Source organism: Ranitomeya imitator, chromosome 3 (assembly GCF_032444005.1).
Source record: "Ranitomeya imitator isolate aRanImi1 chromosome 3, aRanImi1.pri, whole genome shotgun sequence".
NCBI lineage: Eukaryota > Metazoa > Chordata > Amphibia > Anura > Dendrobatidae > Ranitomeya > Ranitomeya imitator.
Window position 1 is genome coordinate 141,133,874 of NC_091284.1, and position 26,967 is coordinate 141,160,840.

At 42.7% G+C, this 26,967-nt stretch overlaps 1 protein-coding gene across 3 annotated transcripts in view; it reads left to right on the forward strand.

Moving 5' to 3' along the window:
- The window catches only part of POLA1 (DNA polymerase alpha 1, catalytic subunit), a 557,049-nt gene that overhangs the window by 29,247 nt on the left and 500,835 nt on the right, over positions 1–26,967 (forward strand). For 2 of the 3 annotated variants that reach the window (XM_069761539.1, XM_069761541.1), the window contains exons 6-11: positions 15,585–15,650; positions 15,876–15,980; positions 16,075–16,255; positions 18,998–19,154; positions 19,501–19,676; positions 20,092–20,204. In XM_069761539.1, the coding sequence (XP_069617640.1) occupies positions 15,585–15,650; positions 15,876–15,980; positions 16,075–16,255; positions 18,998–19,154; positions 19,501–19,676; positions 20,092–20,204 (798 nt within the window). The remainder of the gene's footprint in view (positions 1–15,584; positions 15,651–15,875; positions 15,981–16,074; positions 16,256–18,997; positions 19,155–19,500; positions 19,677–20,091; positions 20,205–26,967) is intronic. The other variant, XM_069761540.1, reaches the window with a different exon arrangement.

Consider the following 26,967-nt stretch of genomic DNA (forward strand, 5'->3'; position numbering starts at 1 on the left):
CCGATCCGTGCTCAGCGCTACCAGTGGATGAGGTTCTGCACTATCAGCCAGGAGCGGTGTCAGCGCTGCCTCTGCCTGTTATCCCCCTAAATGCTGCAACCGAGCACGATCGCGGTATTCAGGAGTGAGGCAGACGCACTGGAGCTCCCTCTGCCTTCATGTCGGCGTCATTGCGGGGGCCAGATCTTGCCATGGTGACCTAGGGTCGTCATGACGACCCCTGGGTCACCAAGCTACAGAAAGCTTCTAAGACAAAGCTCACCTCATAATGTCAGAAGTTTTATATAGTATAAGTATAATGCACTGCAATGTTAGTTCATTGCAATGTATTATACCTGCAATCGAAGTAAAAAAAAAAAAAAAGTGAGTCTCATGAAGGGACTAGGTAAAAAGAGAATTTTTTTTAAATATGTAAAAAAAAAAAAGTAAATTGCATAATAGTAATAATAAATCCACTAATAAATACACATTTTGATGTTAAAAAAATGAATAAAAAAAGTATGTTTGGTATGGCTGCGTCCAGAACACTCCGATCTATAAGTGTCATGCTAGTTAAGTCCTTTAGTGAAAGCTGTAAAAAAAAAAAAAAAAAAGCCGCAAACTGTGTTATCATCATAACACTTGGAACAAGTGGAAATAAACGCGATCAAAAAGACGAATGTAAATAAAAATAGTATTACTGAAAATACCAACTTGTCCCACAAAAAACAAGCCGCCATGCAGCTCAATCAGCTGAAAAATAAAAAAGTTATAGCTCTCAAGATAAAGCGATGCAAAAAATTATTTTCTATAAAATTTTTTGTGTAAAAGCGCCAAAACATTAAAAAAACTATGTAAATGTGGCATCGCTGTAATCGTAGTGACCCAAAGATTAAAGCGACCTTACCAATTTCACCACACGCAGAACTGAGGAAAAAAAAGAAATTCCTGAATTGCTGGTTTTTGTTCATTCTGTCTCAACAAAAATCTAAATAGAATGCGATAAAAAAGTCTCATGTGCCCAAAAATGGTACCAATAAAAAAGCCTACTTGTCCCACATGACTCTGTGGACCGAAATATGGAAAAATTATAGTTCTCAAAATGTGGTGCTGCAAAAACTTCTTGCAAAAAAGCATCTTCTAGTGTGTGACAGCAGCCAAACATAAAAAAAGGATATAAATCTGGTATCGCTGTAATCTCACTGAACCGAAGAATAAGGCGGCCTAATCATTTATACCGCACGAGGAACGGCGTAAAAGGTAAATAAAACCAATTCTTAACCGTCTGTGCATTTGTTCATTCTGCCTCCCAGAGATCGCAATAAGGCTTGGCGCACATTTATCCTGCACTCTGCGCGCTGAGTGCTTACATCTGGATTTCCGTGTAAATCTCTGAAATAGGTGATTCAGACAGAACCACCTGCCAAAGATTCCTATATTATTATTTTTTTTTTTTTTGTGCACCTCTGAAAGAAAGGACAACGCTGAGTAGAGGCCAGATGCAGTCCAGAGTAAAGGCCCCTTCACACTTAGCGACGCTGCAGCGATACCGACAACGATCCGGATCGCTGCAGCGTCGCTGTTTGGTCGCTGGAGAGCTGTCACACAGACAGCTCTCCAGCGACCAACTATGCCGGTAACCAGGGTAAACATCGGGTAACTAAGCGCAGGGCCGCGCTTAGTAACCCGATGTTTACCCTGGTTACCATGCTAAAAGTAAAAAAAACAAACACTAGATACTTACCTACCGCTGTCTGTCCTCCAGCGCTGCGCTCTGCTTCTCTGCTATCCTCCTGTACTGGCTGTGAGCCGGAAAGCAGAGCGGTGACGTCACCGCTCTGCTTTCCGGCTCACAGACAGTACAGGAGGAGTGCAGAGCACAGCGCTGGAGGACAGACGGCTGTAGGTAAGTATGTAGTGTTTGTTTTTTTTTTACTTTTAGCATGGTAACCAGGGTAAACATCGGGTTACTAAGCGCGGCCCTGCGCTTAGTTACCCGATGTTTACCCTGGTTACCAGTGAAGACATCGCTGGATCGGTGTCACACACGCCGATCCAGCGATGTCAGCAGGAGTCCAGCGACGAAATAAAGTTCTGGACTTTATTCAGCGACCAACGATCTCCCAGCAGGGGCCTGATCGTTGGTCGCTGTCACACATAACGATTTCATTAACGATATCGTTGCTACGTCACAAATAGCAACGATATCGTTAACAATATCGTTATGTGTGAAGGTACCTTAACTGCTGCCTCATTATAGTGATTAGTGCCCTCGGGGGGTTTCATCTGAATCGCCTCACTCAGAGATTTAGAATGAAACCCCAAAGTAAGTGCTCAAGCTCGACTCCGAGATGTCTACGAAGGCTCTTCTATATTTTTCACGGATCCAGCGGAGGCGGCTGAATGGCTACGGTCCCATGGGTTGTCCAGTGCAAAGGAATCCTAATATGTTCCTGATTAAGCAGTATTCTCCTAATGATTTTACGTGTAGAGCTCTCTCTATAGGCGTCCAAATTACCATGTTTTCCGACGTATAAGATGACTGGGTGTATAAGACGACCCCCAACTTTTCCAGTTAAAATATAAAATCTTCTCAAGTCGGGGGTTGTCTTATATGCCAGGTGTCTTCTTATAGGGTGGGTGCGGAGCAATCTGCGGTCGACGTATATAGTGGGGGGGAGTGGTCCCGATGACGAGGTGAGGGAGCGCCTCACCAGGAAGGTGTAAGTGAAGCAAACTGTCAGCGTCTGGGATGCCAGGGGTATGCAAATAAGAGAGAGAGAGCGATGCTGTGCCTAGAAAAACACTCCTCTTTCACTCATCTGGCTCACCCTTGTATCCTATTATCTCCTTCTCTGCCTCTGCTTCACTTACACCTTCCCGGTGAGGCGCCCCCTCACCTCGTCATTGGGATCGCTCCCCCCACAATATGCGGCGACCGCAGATTACTCCGCACCTGCCTATAAGACGACACCTGGCGTATAAGACGATACCCGACTTTTGAGAAGATTTTCAGGGGTTAAAAAGTAGTCTTATACGCCAGAAAATACAGTACTAACAATACCGGACGCTGAATTCAGCGGGGGTATACCCTTACTTGTTTGATATTAGGAGCATAGGACTTTGCTCCTATACTTTTTGGTTCTTGTTCCGGTTTTTCTCTTATATGATGTTTTATTAGTTGTTTAGATAGAAACTGCCGCCAACAGTATTCCTTTTCTCTGTGTGCTGCCTTTGAACTTTATTTGAGTAATAATGTATAATATATTTTGATGAGTAAGTATGGGATCTGAAATAATATATATGACCTGGAATGTACGGAGTATTAAATCCCCCCGGAAGAAAATTAAGGTATTTTCACAGATTAGACGCCATCATTCCCACATTGTGGCTTTGGTGGAGACACACCTGACCAGGGACACGGCTAGATGCGTACAAAAACTATTGGTACAGTGGTACATCCACGCGTTCCATACTAGTTACTCGAGCGGGGTCTCGTTGTTAATACACAGAGATGTTAGATGGGAGGCTCGAGAGGCCCGATTGGATTCTGAGGGTCGTTTTGTTTTTGTACATGCACTAATCAATTCTCATGAATGTTATTTTGTGTGTTTATAACCCTCCTCCGGCTAATACATCAGTCCTCTTTGGATGGCAATGATCTTTGCCTTAAATTATCCAGATGCACACGCCATTTACATGGGAGATTTTAACTTACGGTAGTCATGGATAAGGGTATATGCACACGTTGCGGATTCTCTGCGGATCCACAGCGTTTTTTTGAGGTGCAGAAATGCTGCAGATCCGCAATTGATTTACAGTACAATGTAAATCAATGAGAAAAAAAAATGCTGTGCACACTTTGCGGAAAATCCGCTGCGGTTTAAAAGAAGTAGCATGTCACTTCTTTTTTTGTGAATCTGCAGCGTTTTTGTACCCATTCCATTATAGAAAACCGCAGGGGTAAAAAACGCAGAAAATCTGCAAGAAAACCGCAGCAAAAACGCACAAAAAATGCAACAAATCCGCAGGTGCGTTTTCTGCCAGGAGAGGCAGAATCTGCACCAGAAATTCCTAAGCCTAATCCGCAACGTGTGCACATAGCCTAATTGTCTTGACAGGCTGAGACTTGGTGATGAGATATCTGGGGAGGACCCCTCAATCTCAGACTCAATTAGCATTATTTGTAGAGAGCAGCGGGTGGTTGGATCTGTGGAGGATGCGCTCACCCTGGGGCAAAAGGATATACTTGCCACTCATCCACTAGGTGTTCTCTGTCCTGCATAGATTACATATTCAGATCCAGCGGATTAGCAATGTGGGTAGATAGCATAGAACATGGCAATAGAGGAATCTCAGATCATAGCCAGATTGTACTTAAACTTAAATATGGGCAATCAAATAACAGTATTGTATGGAAGCTGAACCACTTTTGGCTGAAATTAATAGATTCTAACGACAGAACGGCGGACCAGTTGAATTGCTTCATTTTATCCCACCCAGATCCTCAGAACATCAATTTATTTTGGGATACCCTTAAGGCTTATTTAGGGGAATGTTTGTCTTCTACAATTTCTTATGTCAAAAGGGTGACCTCGAAAGAGGATGACGAGATGGAGCGAGCAGCGATTAAAAGATACCGAGGCCGCATATATCTCTAACCAATCTAATGGTAATAGAACTGAGTGGTTAACCTCACAAAGATTACATGCCCAGTATATAGACACTAAGTCTAAACGTAAATTGTTCTTCACACGTCAGTCCTATTTTGAGTTGGGGAACCAAGCAAGTACATTTTTGCCTTTTCTGGTACATCAACATAACACATCTAACATGGTATTACAGATTCGTACATCTGATGGTTCATTGGCATCCACAACTGAAGAAATACATCATTGCTTCCATGATTATTATAAATTGTTATATAAGTGTAAGAGCGCCTTGATACTTTAGAATGTTTAGATTACCTGTCAGATATAACATTTCCCACATTAAGTTCTGCCCAGCGGGCCTTTATGGATGCTGAGTTCACTTTGGAGGAGATAGAGTATGCTATAGTGGACATAGCCTCTGGGAAGGCTCCTGGGATATTGGGATATGTTAGCACCACTCTTACTGAAGGTATTTCGAGATATATGGGGGGGTTAATGTGTGCCAGACACCTTTTATGGGGCAAATATTATCATACTTAGAAAGGAGGGAAAAGACCCTTTAGAATGCGGATCTTATCGCCCCATATCGATGGTAAACGTAGACTCTAAAATTTTTACTAAAATTTTGGCTATCAGACTGAATTCAATTATTTTGGATCTTGCTCATCCAGATCAAACTGGCTTTATGCCTGGTGAGAGCACTTCTATTAACATCAGACGAGTCCAGTCGATAATTCAGTATAGTTCTTTAGTTTCAGACAATAACTGGGATTAGCATCGCTGGATGCGGCTAAGGCTTTTGACTCTTGAGTGGCCCTTTCTGTCGGCATGTTTGCAAAGATATGGCTTTGGGGATAAATTCTTAACATGGGTTAATATATTATACATGAAACCTAGAGCCCGTATAATTGTAAATAGTTCCATATCCGAACCCTTTTCATTATATAGAGGCACCCGTCAGGGATGCCCCCTTTCTCCAGCTCTTTTTGCCCTTGCGATAGGCATTGGCAATATGTATAAGATCTTCCCCTGATATTAAGGGTGTAGATATAGCGGGTTGTGTGGATACCATTGGTTTATATGCTGATGACATGGTAATATTCATGGACAGGGTAGAGGAAACACTGCCTCGGGTGATTGCCACTATAGATAAATTTAGTAAATTCTTGGGCCTATATATAAATTGGGATAAGTCTGCTTTATTACCTCTCTCTCATGCCCCAACGTCCAATCTTGATACTCTTTCCTCGTTATCTATTTTTTCTAACTTTAAGTATTTGGGTGTCTACGTGTCTCGATATAGTGCTTTTTATTTCACTATCCCTTGCAGGCCGCATTAATTTAATTAAAATGATATTACTCCCTAAGCTCAGCTATTGTCTTCAACATAGTGCAGTAATAATACCTAAATCCTTTTTTACATATTTAAATTCCCAAATTACCTCTTTTATATTGGGGAAGGCTAGGCTTAAGCTATCTGCTCTGCAGAGACCTAAACAGGGGGGTGGAGCGGCACTACCGGATTACTTTCTGTACTATCTGGCCGGACTAGCTAAAGCAATAAGTAAATGGATGCCTAATAACTATCTCCCTAATTCTGAACATCATTTACTTCATTCTGCCCGAACCGAATGTCCGTTGAGCTTCCTGGAATCAGAAAAAATTAATGTCCCTCGTTTATTACCTCTGCTTCGACTGGCGCTGTCAATTTGGAGACAAATTAAAAAGTTGTTGGATTTAAAGATATTATAGCTGAAATGCCTTTATGGAAAAACAATTACTTTCCGATGCTGTTAAACCACCCGTCCGATGATTTTTGGATCTTCCATGATGTCTCCTTGGTGGGTGATCTGTATTACCGGGGGATTTTCATGTCACACAGCATCCCGAGATCTCAATTTTTTCATTACTTAAAACTGAGAGCGGCCTTTCAGTCGTACATGAGAAAGGCGGGCGCAGATCGAACCATCTCGTTGTTACCCCGATAGGACTTCTTGATTCGCAAGGTCCACAGGGCCTTATTTCCTCTTTGTATACCTATATGCTATCAGTGGGAACTGGGTCTGCTTTAAGATCTGTTAGGGGAAAATGGGAGGGACTCATCCTTGATGTACAAGAGGAGGAATGGGAAGAAATTCTAGAATCCCCTCTGAGTGTCCCCATCGACTAATAACAGGATGACCCAGTTATATATAATCTATCAATCATATTTGACTCCAATTCGACTTTTCAGGATGGGTCGATTTCAATCATCAGAATGTTTATGATGCCACTCACCAGATGCAGATTTTATTCACATGATATGGAAGTGCCCCGTCATCCTTCAATATTGGAAAGAGGTGACGTCCTTATTTTTTTTTTTTTTAAGTAGATTTTTATTAAGAATAAACAATACATTTTCCTCCATATTCCGAAATGTTACATACAAAGTTTTCCAATTTTAAAAACCCCCAACATTCCCAACAAAACCCACCCAACCCCCAAAGGACAACTCCTCTCCATTGGAACTTCTCTATAAAAATATTAATGAACCTTTAGTCCACTTAACTCACTTAAGACCGCCTATTCATCCAGCAATTTTCACCAGTGAAAGGCCTTTAGCTTCCCATTCCCTTTACCTACCCTATCCCAATTCAAGCCACGGAGACAACATTTTATCAAACGTTTCTGTTTTCCCGCGTCTCTTGTAAACCCCCTTTTCCAACTTGAGACCGTGCTTTACATATTGAAGGAATTCTCCCCTCGCAGGCGGTTCCGCCTTAATCCAGTTCTGTGCTATCACTTTCCGAGCCATATATAATAGCCTAGCAATTGCTATCTTCCAGGTGTTATCCACTCCAATTTCATCCACATATCCCAGTAAGCACACTATCGGATCTTTCGGAACCTTACATCTATACACACAACTTAGAACCACCAACCAAAAAGCAGCCAGTCTTGGACACGTCCACATCATATGATATATTCCAGCATTCACAGTCCCACATCTCGGGCACTCAGAGTCGGCACGCAACCCCGCTCTATGCAAAACTTCCGGAGATTTATAGACTCTATGCAAGATGTAAAGCTGCGAGAGCCTATATGGTTCACTAATTGACACTCGTGGAACCCACTCCAACACCGACTCCCAGGTTTCATTCTCCATTGGGACTTGGTCTCTCTCCCACTTAGCTCTCGCTTTTATAGGAAAATCTAACAAATATGTATGTATTAAGTCTTTATAGAGGGTGGAAATAACCCCCCTTGTAGTCCCATCACCACACACACATTCCAATACTATATCTTCTTGAATCTTAATGCCTGCTCCCCTGTTTTAAGCTCCAAACGCATGTCTCATCTGTGCATGTTGATATTCCCCTGAGGGCCTCAGTCCAAACTCTGCCTGTAATTGGGAAAAGGATTTCAACACTCACTGTTGAATTATCTGATTTACATAATGGATTCCCTTAGCCTGCCACTCTGGTAGTACCCCCAATGCCGCAAACTCCAGTAAGTTGTTATTAAACCATATTGGTGAGAATCTAGTTAGTCCCGTAACCCTCCGAATCTGCCTCAATCTGTTCCACAATTTACGTATCAAAAACATGGTTGGATACAATTTCCCCAAAGCCCCCAAGGAGCCATCCTCCGAACACTGTACCACTGGACATCAGTTTGTCACCCCCTCCATCAAGTGTTGTACCGCACTGGACGACGCCTCCTGCGCCCAGCCCTTCAAATGCTGACTCTGGGCTGCAAGAAAATATACTTCAGGGTTGGGCAAAGCCAAACCACCATCTTCCTTGGGTCGCTGAAGCGTCTCCAGGCCAATACGTGGATATTGCCTCCCCCATATCAAACTTCTAAAGAGGGCATTAATTTGTCGAAATTTCCCACGTGGGATCCAAACTGGTGCGTTATGAAGGACATATAATATTTTGGGCATCAGCACCATTTTAATAAGATTAAACCCACCTACCACCGATAAATGTAGCTTATTCCAAGCATCCACTTTTGCCTTAAGCACACCCAGGACAGGAGTTAGATTCCTATGTAAAAAATCCGTAACTGGTACCGAAATCCATATCCCAAGGTACTTAAAATGAGATGCCACCTTAAGCCGCCCCTCCCCCAAAGGCTCACTCACATTCTCTCCCACGCCATCTACCTTAAACAGAACCGATTTATCCCAATTTATCGTCAGCCCCGACAAGGATCCAAATCTCTCAATAATCCCAATGGCCCCCCTCAAGGAATCATCCGGGTCAGCCAGAAACAGCAAAACATCGTCCACATATAACGCTATCTTTTCCTCAACCCTCCCATACCTAAACCCGTGGACCCCATCAGGCTGTCGAATCTTGGCGGCCAGGGGCTCCAGAGCAAACAAGAGGTGAGAGCGGGCATCCCTGTCTTGTGCCTCTAGCCAGCTTTATAGGCTGAGATAGCTCCCCGTTTACTCTGATTCTAGCCATCGGCAACGAATATAGCAGTTGAATCCAAGACACAAACTGCGGTCCAATACCCATACACTTCAACACCTGCCAGAGATATCCCCACTCCACACTGTCAAACGCCAAGGACGCAATAACTCTCTGGCCACAGTTGTCAGACTTCAGCTGCAGATTCATATACAGCCTCCGCAGATTAACCGCTGTAGATCTATCAGGCATAAAGCCAGACTGATCCGGATGCACCAGGTTAGTAATGACACTAGACAGACCGGAAGCTAACACCTTGGCAAGAAGCTTGACATCCATAGTTAGCAAAGAGATTGGACGATATGACTCAGGTTTCCCCAAATACTTATCCTCCTTTGGAATAACCACTATTATGGCTTCTCGCATAGAAGCTGGTAGGCACCCTTGACACCTAGCTTCTTCTAGAACCGCCTTTAAAGGGACACTGTCACCTGAATTTGGAGGGAACAATCTTCAGCCATGGAGGCGGGGTTTTTCGGTGTTTGATTCACCCTTTCCTTACCCGCTGGCTGCATGCTGGCTGCAATATTGGATTGAAGTTCATTCTCTGTCCTCTGTAGTACACGCCTGCACAAGGCAATCTTGCCTTGCGCAGTCGTGTACTATGGAGGACAGAGAATGAACTTCAATCCAATATTGCAGCCAGCATGCAGCCAGCGGGTAAGGAAAGGGTGAATCAAACACCGAAAAACCCCGCCTCCATGGCTGAAGATTGTTCCCTCCAAATTCAGGTGACAGTGTCCCTTTAATCTAGGAATTAACACCTCTCCCAAGCTTTTATAAATTTCAGCGGGCAACCCATCAACACCAGGCGCCTTCCCATTGGCCATGGACTTTAGTGCCCGACTCAGTTCCTCCTCCGTGACAGGGGCTATCAAGCTCTCCCTATCTACCTCACTCAATTTCGGCAACCCCAGACCCTCCAAGAAAGCCAATGTATCTCCGACCGACTCATCAACCCGGGAGGAGTATAATAAGTCTGCATAAAAATCCGCAAAAACCTTCAAAATCTCAGATGTTTCAGATACTCTGCTTCCACTGACAGATACCAATGGGTGGACATATGAGGTACTTCTCTGGGCAGCAGCCACCAGCGACAGCATGTGACCCACTGTTTCTCCCTCCTGATAATAAGTCAACCTCTGAAATTCCCGCTTCCTTTCAGCTTTTCCTAACAGAATTTTTTCCATATGATTTTGCGCTGTTCTCAACCTTTTCCCAGCCTCAGGAGTTCCCAATATTACCATCTCGTCTTCTGCAGCCGTCAGCTCATCAACCGCCGCCTTTTCTGCCTCTCTCGTCTTCCGCTTACACCTACTAATATCTCTAAACAGTAGCCCTCTCAAGTACGCCTTCATTGCTTCCCAAACAGTAAGAGCGTCTGTACTCCCTTCATTCAAAACAAAGAATTACGCCACCTCCTGTCCTATACAGTCCAAATCCATACTATGTAACCAATTAGTATGGATCTTCCACTCTCTCCTGCTTACGGCCTGTGTCCCCAACAATTTAAACTCCACCTCAATTGGACTGTGATCTGAAAGGGCCCTCGGCAGGTATAGCACTTTCCCCCACCATTGTGTCTAGCAGACGATTACCCAACGCCATATCAATTCTGGACAACGTAGCATGAGCCGGTGAATAACATGAATACCCTCTCTCCCCAACATGTCTAACTCTCCATAGGTCAATCATACCTATTTCACGAACATAGGTGCCAAAAGTTGTAGTGTGCCCCCCCGACCTATTCTGGGTGTTTTTATTTTTATCCCAAAAATCATCACAAATATTATTCAGGTCTCCAATAATTAACAGTGGTGTCGGTCCCCATCGTTCCACCCGATTCAACACTTCTCTAATCTTCTTGCTTGAATAGGGAGGTGGAATATACATTGCTGCAATGCACACCCTCACTCCATATAATATACATTGTATCACCACATACTGACCATCCACATCCACACAAATCTTCACCTCTTCATTCTGCACTCCCACAGATACCAAGACTGACACTCCCCTTGAGTACGTAGAAAAGGTAGAATGGTATCCCTTCTGAATCCATCGTCTATTTAGTACATCCACCCTCTCCCGTACCAAATGCGTCTCCAGCAAACATATCATTGAAGCCTGTTGGTCCCTTGCATACTGCAAACTCGCAGCTCGTCTAGACTTATCCGCCAGACCTCTCACATTCCAGCTCAGTATCTTAATGCGGCCCCCCATCATGTGGCTCATCATCTCTAGATATGTCGTTACTCCCGGTCATGAGCTGTCTAACTTCCCTCACCCCCCCGCCAAAACCCTACTTTCCCCCCTAGCCTCCCCCAATACTATACATTCTGCCTCTTTTCAAGAGTGGGGCACCACCGCCCATTGCGAACACTCTTCTTTACGTTACCTTCTCCACCCGCCTCCCGCTACCGTATAGAACAAAATACCGTACATTTCTTAACAGAGTAAAAGATTCCAACATGTATTAAATTGCAAATGCAAATAAACTAAATAAACTTATAGTACGCCGCATACACTTCCTCCCCCGTACCCAGCAGCCATTGCTGCACTCCCAGGCCATTTACTGAGTAATGCCCAGCTCCACCCTCAAACTTTCACATCCCCATAACAAATATGCTGTCAATCACAAATCTCTTATCCATTGATAGTGAAATATCCCCCATCCGGATCACCCCAGAATTTAAATCTCCTTTTCCTTTAAGTCTTCAGTGAACATCATCCATTGTTTCTGGACCAGGGCAGAATAGTCGGGGTAGATAGCAATTCTTTTACCTCCAACCGTCAAATCCGTCATATCTCTAGCTTTCCTCAGGATAATGTCTCTGACTCTGTAATTTTGAATTTTGGCAAGTATGGTACGGGGATTCGCTCCAGGGACAGTTGGTTTCGGTGGGACCCTATGAGCTCTCTCAACCGCAAACACTTTTGTCAGCGCTGCACCACCAAAGGTCTCCAACAGCTAGCTTTCAATAAACTCAGTGGGATTCCTCCCCTCAGTTTTTTCAGGGATACCCACTATACGTATGCTATTCCTTCTGGACCTATTCTCTAGATCCTCATTTTTTGCAGTCAGCTCTGATATTGCTTGAGCAAACTTCTCAGCTTTTTGCAGCTGTACTATATGATCTTCCGCGGTGCTCACTCTCTCCTCTACCACCCCAACACGTTTGTCAATCTTCTGCAGGGCTGCGTTTATCTGGGCTGTGTCGCCCTTGACCTCCTGTATCTGCAGGGTCAGGGACTGTTTGCATGAAAAAACCAGCACAAAAACATCTCTGAGGGTGGGCTCAGCTCCTGGCACCATATCTTCAGGTCCCCCTACTACCACCGCCATGCTGCTATCCTTTCTCCCCTGCTGTACCTCTTGCCCTTCTGCTGAGCTCTCCTCCTCCTCAGTGTCAGCTCCGGCTTCCTTCTCTGCCTCCTCTGCAGCCTCCACTCTAGTGAACTGCTGGAGCTTCGCCGCCACCTCCATGCGCTTCTGACATGCGGCGTTCGCTTTGTTAGCCTTCTCCCTTGCATCGGCGCCATCTTGGCCGGCCCCTGCATCCCCGGCTCTCACGTCCTTCTGCCGTCTCCTGGTCATATTCACCGACCCCGGGACAGCCGCTGAGCACCGCTGCGCTCCCAGGACCTTCCACCAGCTGGTAAGCCCCACAAGAAGTCGGTCAGCGGCGACCGCACACGATTAATATAGATACAGCAGCGGGAGCTCTCTGCCGTGCGTCCGCTCACATGAGCAGTCAGGCCACGCCCCAGGTGACGTCATTATTAACATCCCTATTGTCTACTCCTGTTCCTCTTGAGCTGCTAATTTGTCTGTTTGGGGTATAAGATTAGAAGGCCTGGGATCATTATGTCGGGATTTTTTTACGGGAACGCTCTTTATGGCACGGAAGGTATTGGCGTTACGGTGGATGGGGGGGTTCAGGTCCCTCCCTTAGAACCTGGATTGAGCTGGTGAACTCAGTTATCCCATATGAACGCACATTGTTACCAAAATTGAGGATGTCCGGGTAAATTTGGTAAAATTTGTGATAGATGGTACTCCTCTCACCTTACTCTATAAATTCATAATGATTATCAATGCAAGGGATTTGGCTTTTGTTCTGGGGACATCGCACGGAGAAAAATACAAAGTATAGTGTTAAATGGCGGAATAGTAGTAGTTACTATAGATATGGTTTTAGTTGTAGTTTAGGAACTTTGCGTATTTTTAGTTCCATGTTGCCATCTATATGATTCACGTGATGTAAATGATTTGATATACACAGTCGTTATAAATCTCATGGATATAAATAAGGGTAAATACCCTACTTTATACAAATGATGTATGCTCTGAATTATGTGCACAATAACCAATACAAATGTTTATATTGTATTGCTTTATTTTATGGTTAATAAATTAAAAAAAAAATTAAGTGCTCAATATAGAGCGCCGGATAAATGTTATCCCAAATGTTATGAATAATGTATCCAATAAAAGCTTAAACTCAATTCACAAAAAAACAAAGCCCTTACTCAGACCTGTCATCTGTTAACGGAAATATAGGGGGCTTCCACGTTACTGGTGAGTGGCTCCTCACCCACTAAAAGAAATTCAGCAAATTCTGCGCTTCCAAATGCCTCCCTGTTGAGCCCCAGTGTGCATAAACCACCTTTACACCCCTTTCACACATCAGTTTTTTGCCGTCAGTCACAATCCGATGGCTCAACGGATGCATCACAGATTGTGAAAAAATGATGCAACTGATCCGTTTTTTGGACAGATCCGACTGGCGGATCTGGTAATTGGATCGGAGCATTCTCAGTTAAAAAAAGGGAATCTGTCAAATGACGGAATCCGGCGCCATAGGCTTCTATTCTAGTAAACGACGGACGGCGACAGATCCGTCGCTGTCCCGTTTTTTCGATGGACACAAAAAACGTTGCTTTGTCCGTTGTGTCTGGCCACCGGACAAGCAATATTCTACGGATCCGGTGAACGACTGATAAAACGTGAGGCCATCCATCACTAATAAAAGTCTGAGGGGAAAAAAGGATCTGGCGGCATGAGTCGCCGGATCCGGTTTTTTCAAAATTGTTCGGATTGCGACTGATGGCAAAAAACTGATGTGTGAAAGGGGCCATAGTGTCACATTTGGCAGGTGTATAATTTCCAAAAAGGGATTCTGCTCTCTAGCACTAAGGGGCTCTGTATATGGAGTCTGTAAACTATTCTAGGAAAATCTGCTCTCCAGGAGGCAAATGGCGCTCCATCCCTCCCGAGTCTCTTTATGACTAAGTAGTACTGTACAGTCACATATGGGGTATTGCCACGTTCAGTAGAAATTGTGGGACAAATTTTGGTGCTATTTTTACCCACTTCTTGTGTGAAAATGTAAAATCTGGGGCTAAAACAAAATTTTTGTGGTAAAAATGTAATTATTTTTTCTTCACTGCCTAATGGTATAAAATTCATCAAGAGGTGTATTTTGTAAAATGGGTTCACTTATTAGGAGTTCTGCTGTTCTGGCACCTCAGGGACTCTCCCAGTGGGTCATGGCACCCTCAAATCATAATAGAAAATTTCCACTGTAATATGGCGCTCCTTCTCTTTTGAGCTTTGCATTGAGCCTCAAAAGTAGTTTTCACCCAAACATATGAGGTATTGGCGTACTCGGGAGAAATTGCAAAACAAATGTTGGGGTCCGTTTTCTCCTTTTACTCTGGAGAAAATAAAAAAATTGGTGCTAAAAGATGTTTTTGTGGAAAAAAATATGATTTTCACGACTCTACATTATAAACTTATGTGAAGCACCTGGGGGTTCAAGGCGCTCATCAGACATCTCGATAAGTCCCTTGAGGCCGGGTCTAGTTTCCAAAATGGAGTCGCTTGTGGGGTGTTTCCACTGTTTAGGCACATCAGGGGCTCTCGATTCCAGCCAGTTTTGCATTCATAACATGAAATGGCGCTCCTTCCCTTCCGAGCTCTGCCGTGCACCCAAACAGTGGTCTTCCTCCACACTTGAGGTATCTGTGTACTCAGGAGAAATTGCACAACGATTTTTGGCATCCATTTTCTCCTGCTATCTTTTCTTAAAATAAAACAATTGGCGCTAAAAGATGATTTTTGTGGAAAAAAGTGAATTTTCTTTTTAATGGCTCTACATTATAAACTTATGTGAAGCACCAAGGGGTTCAAGGCGCTCACCATACATCTAGATAAATTCCTTGAAGGGTCTAGTTTCCAAAATGGGGTCCCGTGTTGTGGGTTTCCACTGTTTATGCACATCAGGGGCTCTCCAAACGCAACCTGGCGATCTATTGAAGCATTCCAGAGTTATAACCACATAGTGACAGTGGTCAGATTTCAAAATTAAGGCCTGGTCATTAACCTATAAAGTGGCTTGGTCCTTAAGGGGTTAACCCGTAGCCCATATAAATATGGTTATCAAGATGAGGGTAATATTAGTGATGTGTGTGTTTTTTTTCTTTGTAGCAGAAAGCTGTGGATTTGTCAAAAGACGATCTATTGGGTGATTTACTTCAAGACCTGAAATCTCAGGTATGATTTTTAAATCGTTCCTATGACTTTGATTTGGCTCAACCTCCATTCATGTAGGTAACTCAGGAGTCACGGTGACACAAGATTTTACATCTTAATGTCATACAATTTCATTGAAAGTTTTTTCCAAGGTCACTTTGTCCTTGTAATTCTATATTAAATGACAAGACTTTATCTAGAATAGTGACTTTCTGTTGTTCATTATTTTTTGTTTTTTCTACTTAGCCCACACAAATGACTCCACCACCGGTAATAACACTAAAGAAGAAGAGACTTGCCGGGGTACCACTTAACCCTTTTTCAATGCCTGTTACATCTCCACCTTCCAGGGTAACCATCCAAAAGCATGCACCCTAAGAAAGTTTGTTTGCCTTTAATACTTCTTGAAAAAGTGTTTCATTGGTTTATTTTTTAAATATATTAGGCTTCTCCAGCAAATCGCAGAAAACCCCCTCCAGTACCCAAGCAGGAATATGACTCTGCTCCTCCTAAACAGGCTAAAGTGACCTCCCCTAAAAAAGCAAAGCTGAAGCAAGATCCTGGCAGCAGTATTGCAGATGTTGCAAAAAATGGAAGTGTGGTCAAGTTGGAAGAGGCTGCAGAAGGTATTGCAAAGCTAAATTGATTAAAAAAAAGGTAGTGATAAGGTAGAATAAAGTGTTTTGACCCATTTTTAGCTGTCACGGGGGCAAAACTTGCCATTCTTATCTCTTACTTTATTCCCGCTACTCCCCTGAGTTTTCATATATATTTTTTTTTACAGTTTTTTTTTTTTTTTTATCTGCCTAACCATTACAGAGATATGGACTTTTTTAGTGCTAATCCTTGTTTTTTTGTCAGAGAGGGCCACAAGATAGAAATGCAGAGCAGGAAAAAGCCCTCTTTGCAGAAACAATAGAGTATGTTTCTGCATCTCTTGGCAGGAAAAATGCGAAGTAAAATAGGTGCGTTTTTGATGAGCTTTTTTATGTGTGTTTTTGGTTCAGGTTTTTCCTCACTCATTAATATGGATGAAATCTGCAGCAAAAACGGTGAAAGAATTGACATGCTAGATTGACATGCTAGATTTAAAACGTTTGCAAGTCAAAAATAAGCGATGTGTGCATAAGATTTCAGGTTTTGTGACAAATCTGCCCAGATGAAAGCAGGACAAATGACACTAGCCTGTGTTCACGTGTTGCTTTTTTTGTCTCATTTTTTTCTGTGCCGTTTTGTCACAAGACCTGAAGGGTCTCAGAGCAAGCAAAGTAAGTTTCCTGGAGTCTCATGTGCACACACCTTTGACTTGCACCAGATTTAACCCATTAGAGACCAAGCCAATTTTGACCTTAATGACCAAGCCAAATTTTACTATTCAGACCACTGTCACTTTATATGGTAATAAAACTGGAACGTTTCAACGGATCCCAGTGATTCTGAGATTTTTTTTTTTCTGATATATTGTATATCATGATAGTGGTAAAATTTCTTCAATATGACTTGTGTTTATTAAAATAAAGGAAATTTGGCAAAAATGTACAAAATTTTGCAATTTTCAAACTTTTAATTTTGGTGCCCTTAAATCGGAGTTAGGTCACATAAAATGGTTCATAAATAACATTTCCCACGTTTCATCAGCACAATTTTGGAAACATAATTTTTTTTTTGTTAAAAGTTGACCAGCGATTTATCATTTTTCCAACAAAATTTGATAAACCATTTTCTTTAAGGACCACATCTAGCTCCAACACTAACACAACTCTAACCACAAACCTACCCTAGCTGCCAAAAATGGAAAAAATTACAATTGTCTTTATTTTATATATAGTGGGTGACAAAGTGGGGGTTTGATTTACTTTGTTTTTTTTTCTATGATCACTGTGGTAGGCTCCATCACAGTGATCAAATGGAACCAATAGGAAAAATTCCATATTGTTGCCGGGTAGCGGTTGGCAGATCACTGATCATGCGTCCACCATTTTTTTCCAGGAAGATGATGCAGAGGGCCCGGGGGATGGCGGAGCTATCGGGGGCCTCGGGGACCCCATTTCTCTCTTTTCTGATATGTTAAATGATATCCGAGGAGAAAGGAATTTAATTTTAAATCACCATTTTTTTTAATTGTGATTGTCATTCTTTGGTGATCACATGACCGGACCGTAAATACCGGCCTTGATCATGTACTCCAGGGTCTCGGCTAAGACCCTGGAGATTATCTGACGCTGGGGGTCGCTATACCCTTAATTCTCAGCGCCGTTTAAAAGCAGGGTTAAATCTGCAGAATGTCAATTCTTTCAGGGTTTTGGCTGCAGACTTCTCGCATACTAATGAGTGGGGAAAAATCAGGCCAAAAAACATTTAAAAAAGGGCTTCAAAAACTTATATTTTTCGCTGCATTTTTCCTGCCTAGAGATGCAGAAATTTCTGCACCAAATATTTAACGTGTGCACATACCCTAAACAAAAAGGGCCATATCTCTGGAATCATGGTGGATTTAAAAAAACAAAAAAAACAAAACAAAAAGAAAAGAAAAGCTAACAAAAAAAAGTGGAATACTTAAGAGCGATAGCAATAAATCAAGATCAAACACTGTCCTATTTTGATCAGTTCTCCTTAAGGGGAACCTGTCGGCAGGATTGTGCACAGTAACCTACACATAGTGTCAGGTTGGTTCTGTTATACTGTTTAAAGTGATACCAGGGTGATGAAATCAGTCTTGTGGTTGTTGTTTAATCTTTATTTTCAGTTTTCAGTTAATGATATGCTCGAGCTCTGGGGCCGAGCTGTGGGGGTCTTCATGTGGTGTTCTGCTTAGGTATTTATACTGATGGCTTCTGATGGGTCACTGATCCCCCAGTGACCTGCCCCTATCATATATAATGAAAAAAAATCACAATCGGCAGGCACCTGCGCTGCAGCAAAATCGCTTATAATATGCATTAAATTGTTTTATTTGCGGATATAAATTTATTTAGAAAAAAAGATTTCTGTCTCAAAATGGCGCCCGCTGCGCCTGAGCAGTAGCATCTAACATCGCGGTCAGAATTGTAAAATTTGGCCTGGTCATGAAGGGAAACAGACTTGGAAGGTGAAGGGGTTAAATGGCAGCTATGGGAGCCTTCAGCAGGCCACCATGAAAACCCTCCTGCTCCCTGCGATAACATGCAGTGCTGTTAGCTTTGGACCATTCTAAGAGCGACTCCCTGCATCTATAGCAATGGAGAATATTGAACAGGCTGTAAATTCATAGTTCAGTGTTAAATGAAAGCTACTGATACCCAAAAGCTAACTGAAAGTCTAAAACCTGATCTAACCACAAGTCTGTTAATGGCAACTAATACAATAACGCATTCACCTTGTTATTACAGAAGAGGATGAAGTGATAGTTGAGTTTGATGATGGAGATTTTGATGAACCCATGGAGGAGGATAATTCTGAGAGTAAACCTGACATAAGCGCGGCTGTTAAGATTGAAGCAGACATTAAAAAGGAGGTGAAAGAAGAAACTGATGAAAAGCCTCATATGTAAGTCAGATGAAACGTGCACTGATGTTCTCACAATTATATAATACAATATTGGGTTCATAATGTTATGCACAAGCTGGAGACCTTGTACATGTTAGCAATAAATCCGTATCTACATATCTTCCTGTGGGTGCTGTGAAGGCAGCATATTAGGTTAACTAGTCCTCTAGTGATTTTATTAAAACTAAGCCTTGGAGACCATTAAGTGACACATCACTGGAGTCAGGGTTAGGTGGCAAAAGCCCAGTGACAGCCTGTCTTTAACTGCAAAAAAGTATGCTGCTAACAGGACACAACTGTATGCCTATAATGTGGATTCATGGAACTTTTCACTCTTCTCCCCCAGGGCTTCGGCTTTTTCTAGAGAATCGTGCTGGGATCAAGCACCGGATGAAACTCACTCTGTTGCAAATGAAGTTCAAGTGGATTCCAGTCTGCTTCCTTTAGTAACTGGAGAAGATGGTGATCCGGTGTTCAGGTTTTATTGGCTGGATGCTTATGAGGACCAATACAATCAGCCAGGTGAGACTGAATGTTCTTGCGTTATGATGAGCCTCTAATATTGCACCTTTTGTGGAACCGTCTTTTAACATTAGCATCAGTAACCAGGTGTTGGGAGAAGTTTGTGTCTTCCATTTGCCATTTATGATAAAATAGACAACTGTCTTCACACCGGACTTCTTAATAGTATACCTGTTAGCCATATTGTGAGTTTCTTCTGTGAAATTGTTGTGAAATACAGTGAATCGCACAGATCTGTTCAGTGTGACTGCTTATTCTGTGTAAATGGGAGGTGAGTTGTGCTTCAGTGTGATTGATATCTCTGGTTCTGTGTGCACCATGGAATGAATGAATTGCTGTTTTTTCATGTCCTATATATTGTTTTCTGAATTATATATTTTTTCAGTTTAGTAAGTGAGTATTCTTTTCCCTGTAGGTGTTGTGTACTTGTTTGGGAAAGTCTGGATAGAGTCTGCAGAAACATTTGTCAGTTGCTGTGTAAGCGTAAAAAACATTGAGCGCACTGTGTATCTTCTGCCACGTGAGACGGTAAGTGTTTTTTGGTGTTAAGTATTTTTAAAGGACAATGCCATGAAACACAGTGCACAGTGTAGGCAAATACACCTCTATCTACAAGGTACAACATGTGTCCTGTGTTTATTCCACTATTTGGCCTCCTCTCACGTAACCACATTTGTAGAAGTCCTAACTGGAATGGTACTAATGACTGAGTGCCACAGACACGCACCTTCACGCTTGGCTGGTATCACTGAGGGTATTAATGGTTATCTTAGGAATGTTCTGCCATGCTGAATGCACTTCATCCTGCAATTCTTAAAGATCTGCTGCTGGCAGCTCCCTTTGCAATTGCTGACCAATGACATCCATGGGAGACATGTCTGGATAAGCTGCAACCCACAGTAGCATTTTTAGGCCACACAGACTCCTTACAATAGCACCAGCAGTATGCGAACTCGCATTGTAGTGTTGAAAAATGGCTCCTGGGAAACGTTGGAGAAATGGTAATTTCATTGGTTCCACTCCTAAATCAGTTTAATACCGAGCTTTTGGTGTATCTGGAATGAAGACCAGAAGATTTGGCTACCGAACATAATCCGTCATCGCTATAATCCCAGGAGTATTGCTGATGTGATGATCCCTGCTGGAGGCCTCTTAGGCTATGTGCACACGATGCGGATTTGCTGCGGATCCACAGCAGATTTTTCCGCGCAGAAACGCTGCAGATCCGCACTGTGATGTACAGTATAATGTTATTCTGTGGGGAAAAAAAACTGTGCAGATGGTCCAGAAAAATCAGTGCAGAATTGCTGCGGATTTCAAAGCAGTGCATGTCACTTCTTTTGTGCTCATCTGCAGCGTTTCTGCACCCCTCCATGTTAAAAATCCGCAGTGGCAAAATCCGCAGAAAATCCGCAGCAATTCCGCATAAAAACCGCGGCTGCGGATTCTGCCTGGAGATGCGGATTTTGTGCAGAAAATACCATAAACAGACCATTCCAAACAGAAAATTCTGCACCTCTTTTCTTACGTGTGCACATACCCTTATGGCGCTACCCACATGGTCTCTAGATCTAAATATACAGCAATGAAGTCCAAAACCAAAGTTGGACTCTTTTGCTGAAGAGGATAAACCTCCATTCTAACCTTCAGTTTCCATCTGGAGACCACATTGGCAATATTTTGTTTTTCTTTTTTATCTACTATATGAATGTCTAAGGGTCACTTCCGTCTGTCCTTCTGTCTGTCACGGTTATTCATTCGCTGATTGGTCTCGCCAGCTGCCTGTCATGGCTGCCGCGACCAGTCAGCGACGGGCAGAGTCCGGAAGAAAATGGCCGCTCCTTACTCCCCGCAGTCAGTGCCTGTCGCCCGCATACTCCCCTCTGGTCACCGCTAACACAGGGTTAATGTCGGCGGTAACGGACCGCGTTATGCCGCCGGTAACGCACCCCGTTACCGCCGCTATTAACCCTGTGTGTCCCCAACTTTTTACTATTGACGCTGCCTATGCGGCATCAATAGTAAAAAATGTAATGTTAAAAATAATGATAAAAAAAAAACCTGCTATACTCACCCTCTGTAGTCGCTCGCGCCGGCCGCCATCTTCCGTTGCAGGTTCCGGTGGCAAAGATGGTATGGCAGAAGGACTTGCCATGACGTCACGGTCATGTGACCGTGACGTCATCACAGGTCCTGCGTGCCTGAGCTAGAAAGACCTGCCATGACTTCACGGTCATGTGACCGCAACGTCATCACAGGTCCTGCACTCATACCAACCCTGGGACCGGAAGCTGCCGTGGACTACAAGGGGCCCTCAGAAAGTTGAGTGTATGTTTATTTTTTATTTTTTAAACTGTGACAAACCTGGCTGGGCAATATACTACGTAGCTGGGCAATATACTACATCACTAGGCAATATACTACATGACTGGGCAATATACTACGTAGCTGGGCAATATACTATGTGACTGGCCAATATACTACGTGGCTCTGTGCTGTATACTACGTCACTGGGCAATATACTACGTCACTGGGCATTATACTACGTGGCTGGGCAATATACTACGTGGCTGGGCAATATACTACGTGGCTGGGCAATATACTACGTGGCTGGGCAATATACTACGTGGCTGGGCAATATACTACGTGGCTGGGCAATATACTACGTGGCTGGGCAATATACTACGTGGCTGGGCAATATACTACGTGGCTGGGCAATATACTACGTGGCTGGGCAATATAGTGCGTAGCTGGGCAATATACTACGTGACTGTGCAATATACTACGTGATTGCAATATACTATGTGACTGTGCAATATACTACGTGACTGTGCAATATACTATGTCGCTGGGCAATATACTATGTCGCTGGGCAATATACTATGTGACTGTGCAATATACTACGTGGCTGGGCAATATACTACGTGGCTGTGCAATATACTACGTGGTTGGGCAATATACTACGTGGCTGTGCAATATACTACGTGGACATGCATATTCTAGAATACCCGATGCGTTAGAATCGAGCCACCATCTAGTATGTAGATATTACCCAAAACTAGTTTTATATATTTGAAGGAAGCGAAAATAAAAAGTCTTGCTAGTTTATATTGAAAGGTAGTTAAGGTTTTTCAGCATTTGTTAGAGGTCCAAAGGCTGAAGAATGAATCTGCTGACCGCTCTATTTTGTGTTACGCGCTCTGTTTTCTCCTAGAAAACTACAGTTTCACATGACCAAATATATCCGTTTTTTTATTTATTTTTAAAAACACATTTTTTTTTTGTAATACTTTTGGCATGGTTCAAGAGTCTCCATAGGAACTAGAAACTGCCATAACCTGATTGCCTCTGCTACATTCAGGCGATGCCAACCTATCGGTGAGCAGCGATCACATGTCGGGGGTCACCGATGGGCCGATTTCTGGTGCAATTTTTGGAAACGCATGTTAAATGGTGCTGTTAGTTTGACAGCGGCATTTAACAGGTGAAAAGCCATAGGTGGATCGCAATCCCCGCCGTGGCTGGTCCGGGCTCCTATCAGCTGTTCAAAACAGCTGATATGTGCTGGGAAAGATGTGGGCTCAGCATCGGCGCCCACATCATGGGAGACACAACATGTGCAGTACAAGTACAGCAACGTTGTGAATGGGGTTAAATTTGAGTCACTGAAACTGATGTCACATTATCGTATTAATGTTTTCTAGAAACAAAATGCCAGATTGTAGAAAAGATTTATATTTTTTGAAGAAATCCTCTTTAAAATATAAATAACTATCTTGAAATCCTTTTTAAAGCTGTCACGATGTCTGGGGCCTCGCAATGGATTTTGGTTGTCACATAGATAAGTTTAACACTGTTCTTTGATGGCCGTGTTACAGCTGGTCCTCCTGCCTTCCTACAGAACGATGTATGACATCGTCTCTGACAACATGGCTGGCTGAATTTGGGGCGCACCACATGGGGTTTTTATTAGCTTAATTTGTAGTGAATTGATTTAAGTGTTGCATCTGGTTTTCGTTATATTCTTAATGGTTTTACACCTGCCCCAGCAAACTTGAGGCTTAGACAGTATGGAACTTGTTTTGTCATGGAGTCCAAGGGCAGCTTTATTAAAGCAAACCTGCCATTAGGATTTTACTATGTAAACTACAGGCCTTGTCAGGTTGGAGTTGTTTTAGTGATTAAAATGATACCTCGTTGATGAAATCTGTCTTTGTTTGCAGTTCTCAGTTAGGGATTCTCATGCTCTGGGGCGACAATGTGGGGGTCTTTATTTGGTGCTCTAGCCTCATTTTACTCCTTGTGGGCTTAAATGTCAGGACACTAAACCATCGTTGACCTGCCTCTTATTTTAAATACTGCACTTGCACAGTTTATCTTGTGGTCTTAAATGGCGCAGGTGCTTGCGTGGTAGCATTGATAGTTTGCCGATAGATGCTACTGCATCGGCAGCTTTTTGATGAAGCCACGTTTTTTGACTCCAACAAAACAGTGCTGGTGCATGCGCTGTAGCCTCTATCTGCAAACGATGCCATCAATCTGCGCAAGTGCCGCCCACCAGTGGCCAAGCGATAGATGCTACTGTGCAGACACCACTGGCGCCATTTTGCTGGAATGAATTGTATTTTTGTAAAGACCACAAGATAAAATGCGCAAAGTGCAGTATTTAAAATAGACAGGTTACTGATGGTTCAGTGACCTATCGTTTAAACTGACGAGGATTAAGGTGAGGCCAGAACACTACATAAAGCCCCCCACAGGCCCACCTTGGAGTGCGAGAATCTCATTAACTGAAAACTGCAAACAAAGATTAAACAACCGCATTTCACCAACCAAGGTATCATCTTAATCTGCGCCAACCTGACACTGTGGGTTACTGTGCACAATCCTGATGACAGGTTTTCTTGCCCTAACATCTAGTTCTTCAGAAAAAGATTGGATATTTTCAGCTTTACAGGAAATGCTGGACTTACGAGGACTCGTATTCTCTATTCTGGCCCCTTTGTCAGCCAAGTTGCATTCGTGTGATTCCTGAGTAAGTGCTAGGCTAGTAACCCTCCGTCACATACAATATTCGGACTTACGAGTTCACATACAATGTGCCTGTCAGGCGCCTGCTGGAAAAATACCTATAATATCTAATGTTTGCAATTTCAGTGCTCTAAAAGTGATCTGTGACCTTCTTAGGGATGTAATAAAAGAGACTACACATAATCAGTTGCAAAAAAAAACCATTTACTTAACATAAAACTAATAACTATGAAATACAAACTTTTCAAAACTCCCGCCAAATAGTCCCCAGTTCGACTCTCTCAAAAAAATGTACAAAGAAAATTTTTGAACACAAACTTAATTTTAAGGTACCTTAAGTACTATTAAAAACATATTCAATCAGAAGTAGATGCTGAGGTTTCCCCAGAAAAGTCACACTTGCAGAGCAAATAGCAAGAATTACACACCATTTTTGCATGTGTCAGGCAAATTGCTTTATGACATTTGAGACATTCATAATTTGAAAGCCTTCTGGTTCCGCTTTCCGTTTGGCAGGTGGTGCATCTCCTTCTTTTGTGAGGTGGTGCAGATGGTGACTTTTCACCATCATCTTCTGGGCGGAACCTTTTGAGCTGAACTTGAAGGCGAGAGGGGATACCGATTGTTTTCACGCTTCTCCTGCGTAGCTCTCCAAGTACTAGTTCATGGGCCAATTTTTTCAGATACAATCGTCTACGGAGTGGTTCAAGCTTGTTTTCACGATAAATTACTTGTGAATTTATACCACCCAAATTCAACATAGCAAAAAATATGACCATTGGCCAGCGTTTGATGTTTCTGCTGACGTTAAAAGTGGAGCACATCTGATCTGCTGTATCCACACCCCCTTTGGTGGCATTGTAAAATGTAATTATCTCCGGGTTTTTTTCTGCCCCAGTCCCAGGATCGATGGCAGCATCATCATGAAGTGTTGATAGAAGAAGTACGATTTTTTTGGCATGTGGTACATAGGAAACTAAAGCCTTTCCATTATGGAATGCAAACATACTGCTGTACTGTTGTCTCTCTTTCACACTTACAAACTGTGGCGGCAATTCCCTTTTGTTTTTTCTTACAGTTCCCACATATGACAGCTTCTGAATTTTCAGATAATCAATCAGATCACAACTTGTAAACCAATTGTCAGCTGTAATATTGCGACCCGATCCAAATAAGGGTTCAGCCAGTCTTTTTACAACATCAATGGGTTTGTTGCTCACACAGTAAGGACCTTCTGGTTGTTTTCCTGCATAAACTTCCAGGTTGTAAGTGTAGGTCTTACTGGCATCAACAAGGGCATACATTTTTATTCCATATTTGTTTGGCTTTGATGGAATATATTGACGAAAGGCACATCTACCACGAAAACCAGGGAGCATTTCGTCAATAGTGAGATTCTCTCCAGGGTAATAACTTTGTTTACAGTTCACAACAAATCTTTGAAATATATCACGAATTGGAGCAAGTCGGTCATGTGTTTTGCGTTCGGTTCGGGTTGTTCTGTCGTCAAACCGAAGGCAACGAATTAGAATCTTGAATCTGTTTATGGACATAACAAGGCTAAATTTTTCAACTCCATCCCCATCTTTACCCCAAAGTTCCTCCAAACTTTGTCTATTTGCCCTATAAGCTCCTGCAAGGTACAGTAATCCAAAAAAAGCACGCAGTTCTATTTCATCTGTGGGCTTGATGGTTCTGTTGCAGATGTACTTGTCCTTTATAATGTCTATAAATTGGTTGGTATATGTGACAATAGAGTCCAGAATGTCATCTGTAAATATACTGTTCCAGCATTCAACTGCAGTTTTTGCATTACGTGCAGTTCCTATTACTGCAGGAAGGTGAGTAATAATGTTTAAAGGTTCCCTACGTTTTTTCTGGAATGGCTTCTTGTTTCATTTAGTATTTTTATCTTTTCCAATATAATATGATCCAACTTCTTCATCCTCACCACTGTCACCATCTTGCTCTGTTTCAGAATCCAGGACACATTCTTCCACCTCATCATGAGAATCAATCTCACTTTCCTCTCCTAAATCCTCATTCAGTGTGAGGTCTCTATCATCTAACAGCATGTTTGTTACTTCCTCAACATCAAGTTGTTTGGATAAATTGTACATTTTCCTCTCCATTTCAGCAGATAATCTGAAGCAAGAGAAGGAATATGTTAGGGAACTACTGTATATGTCTGAGCAGCACACTTTCTTTTATAAAATCTCCCTTATTTCTATGAAATATCCTCACATTTTGTGCTATACAT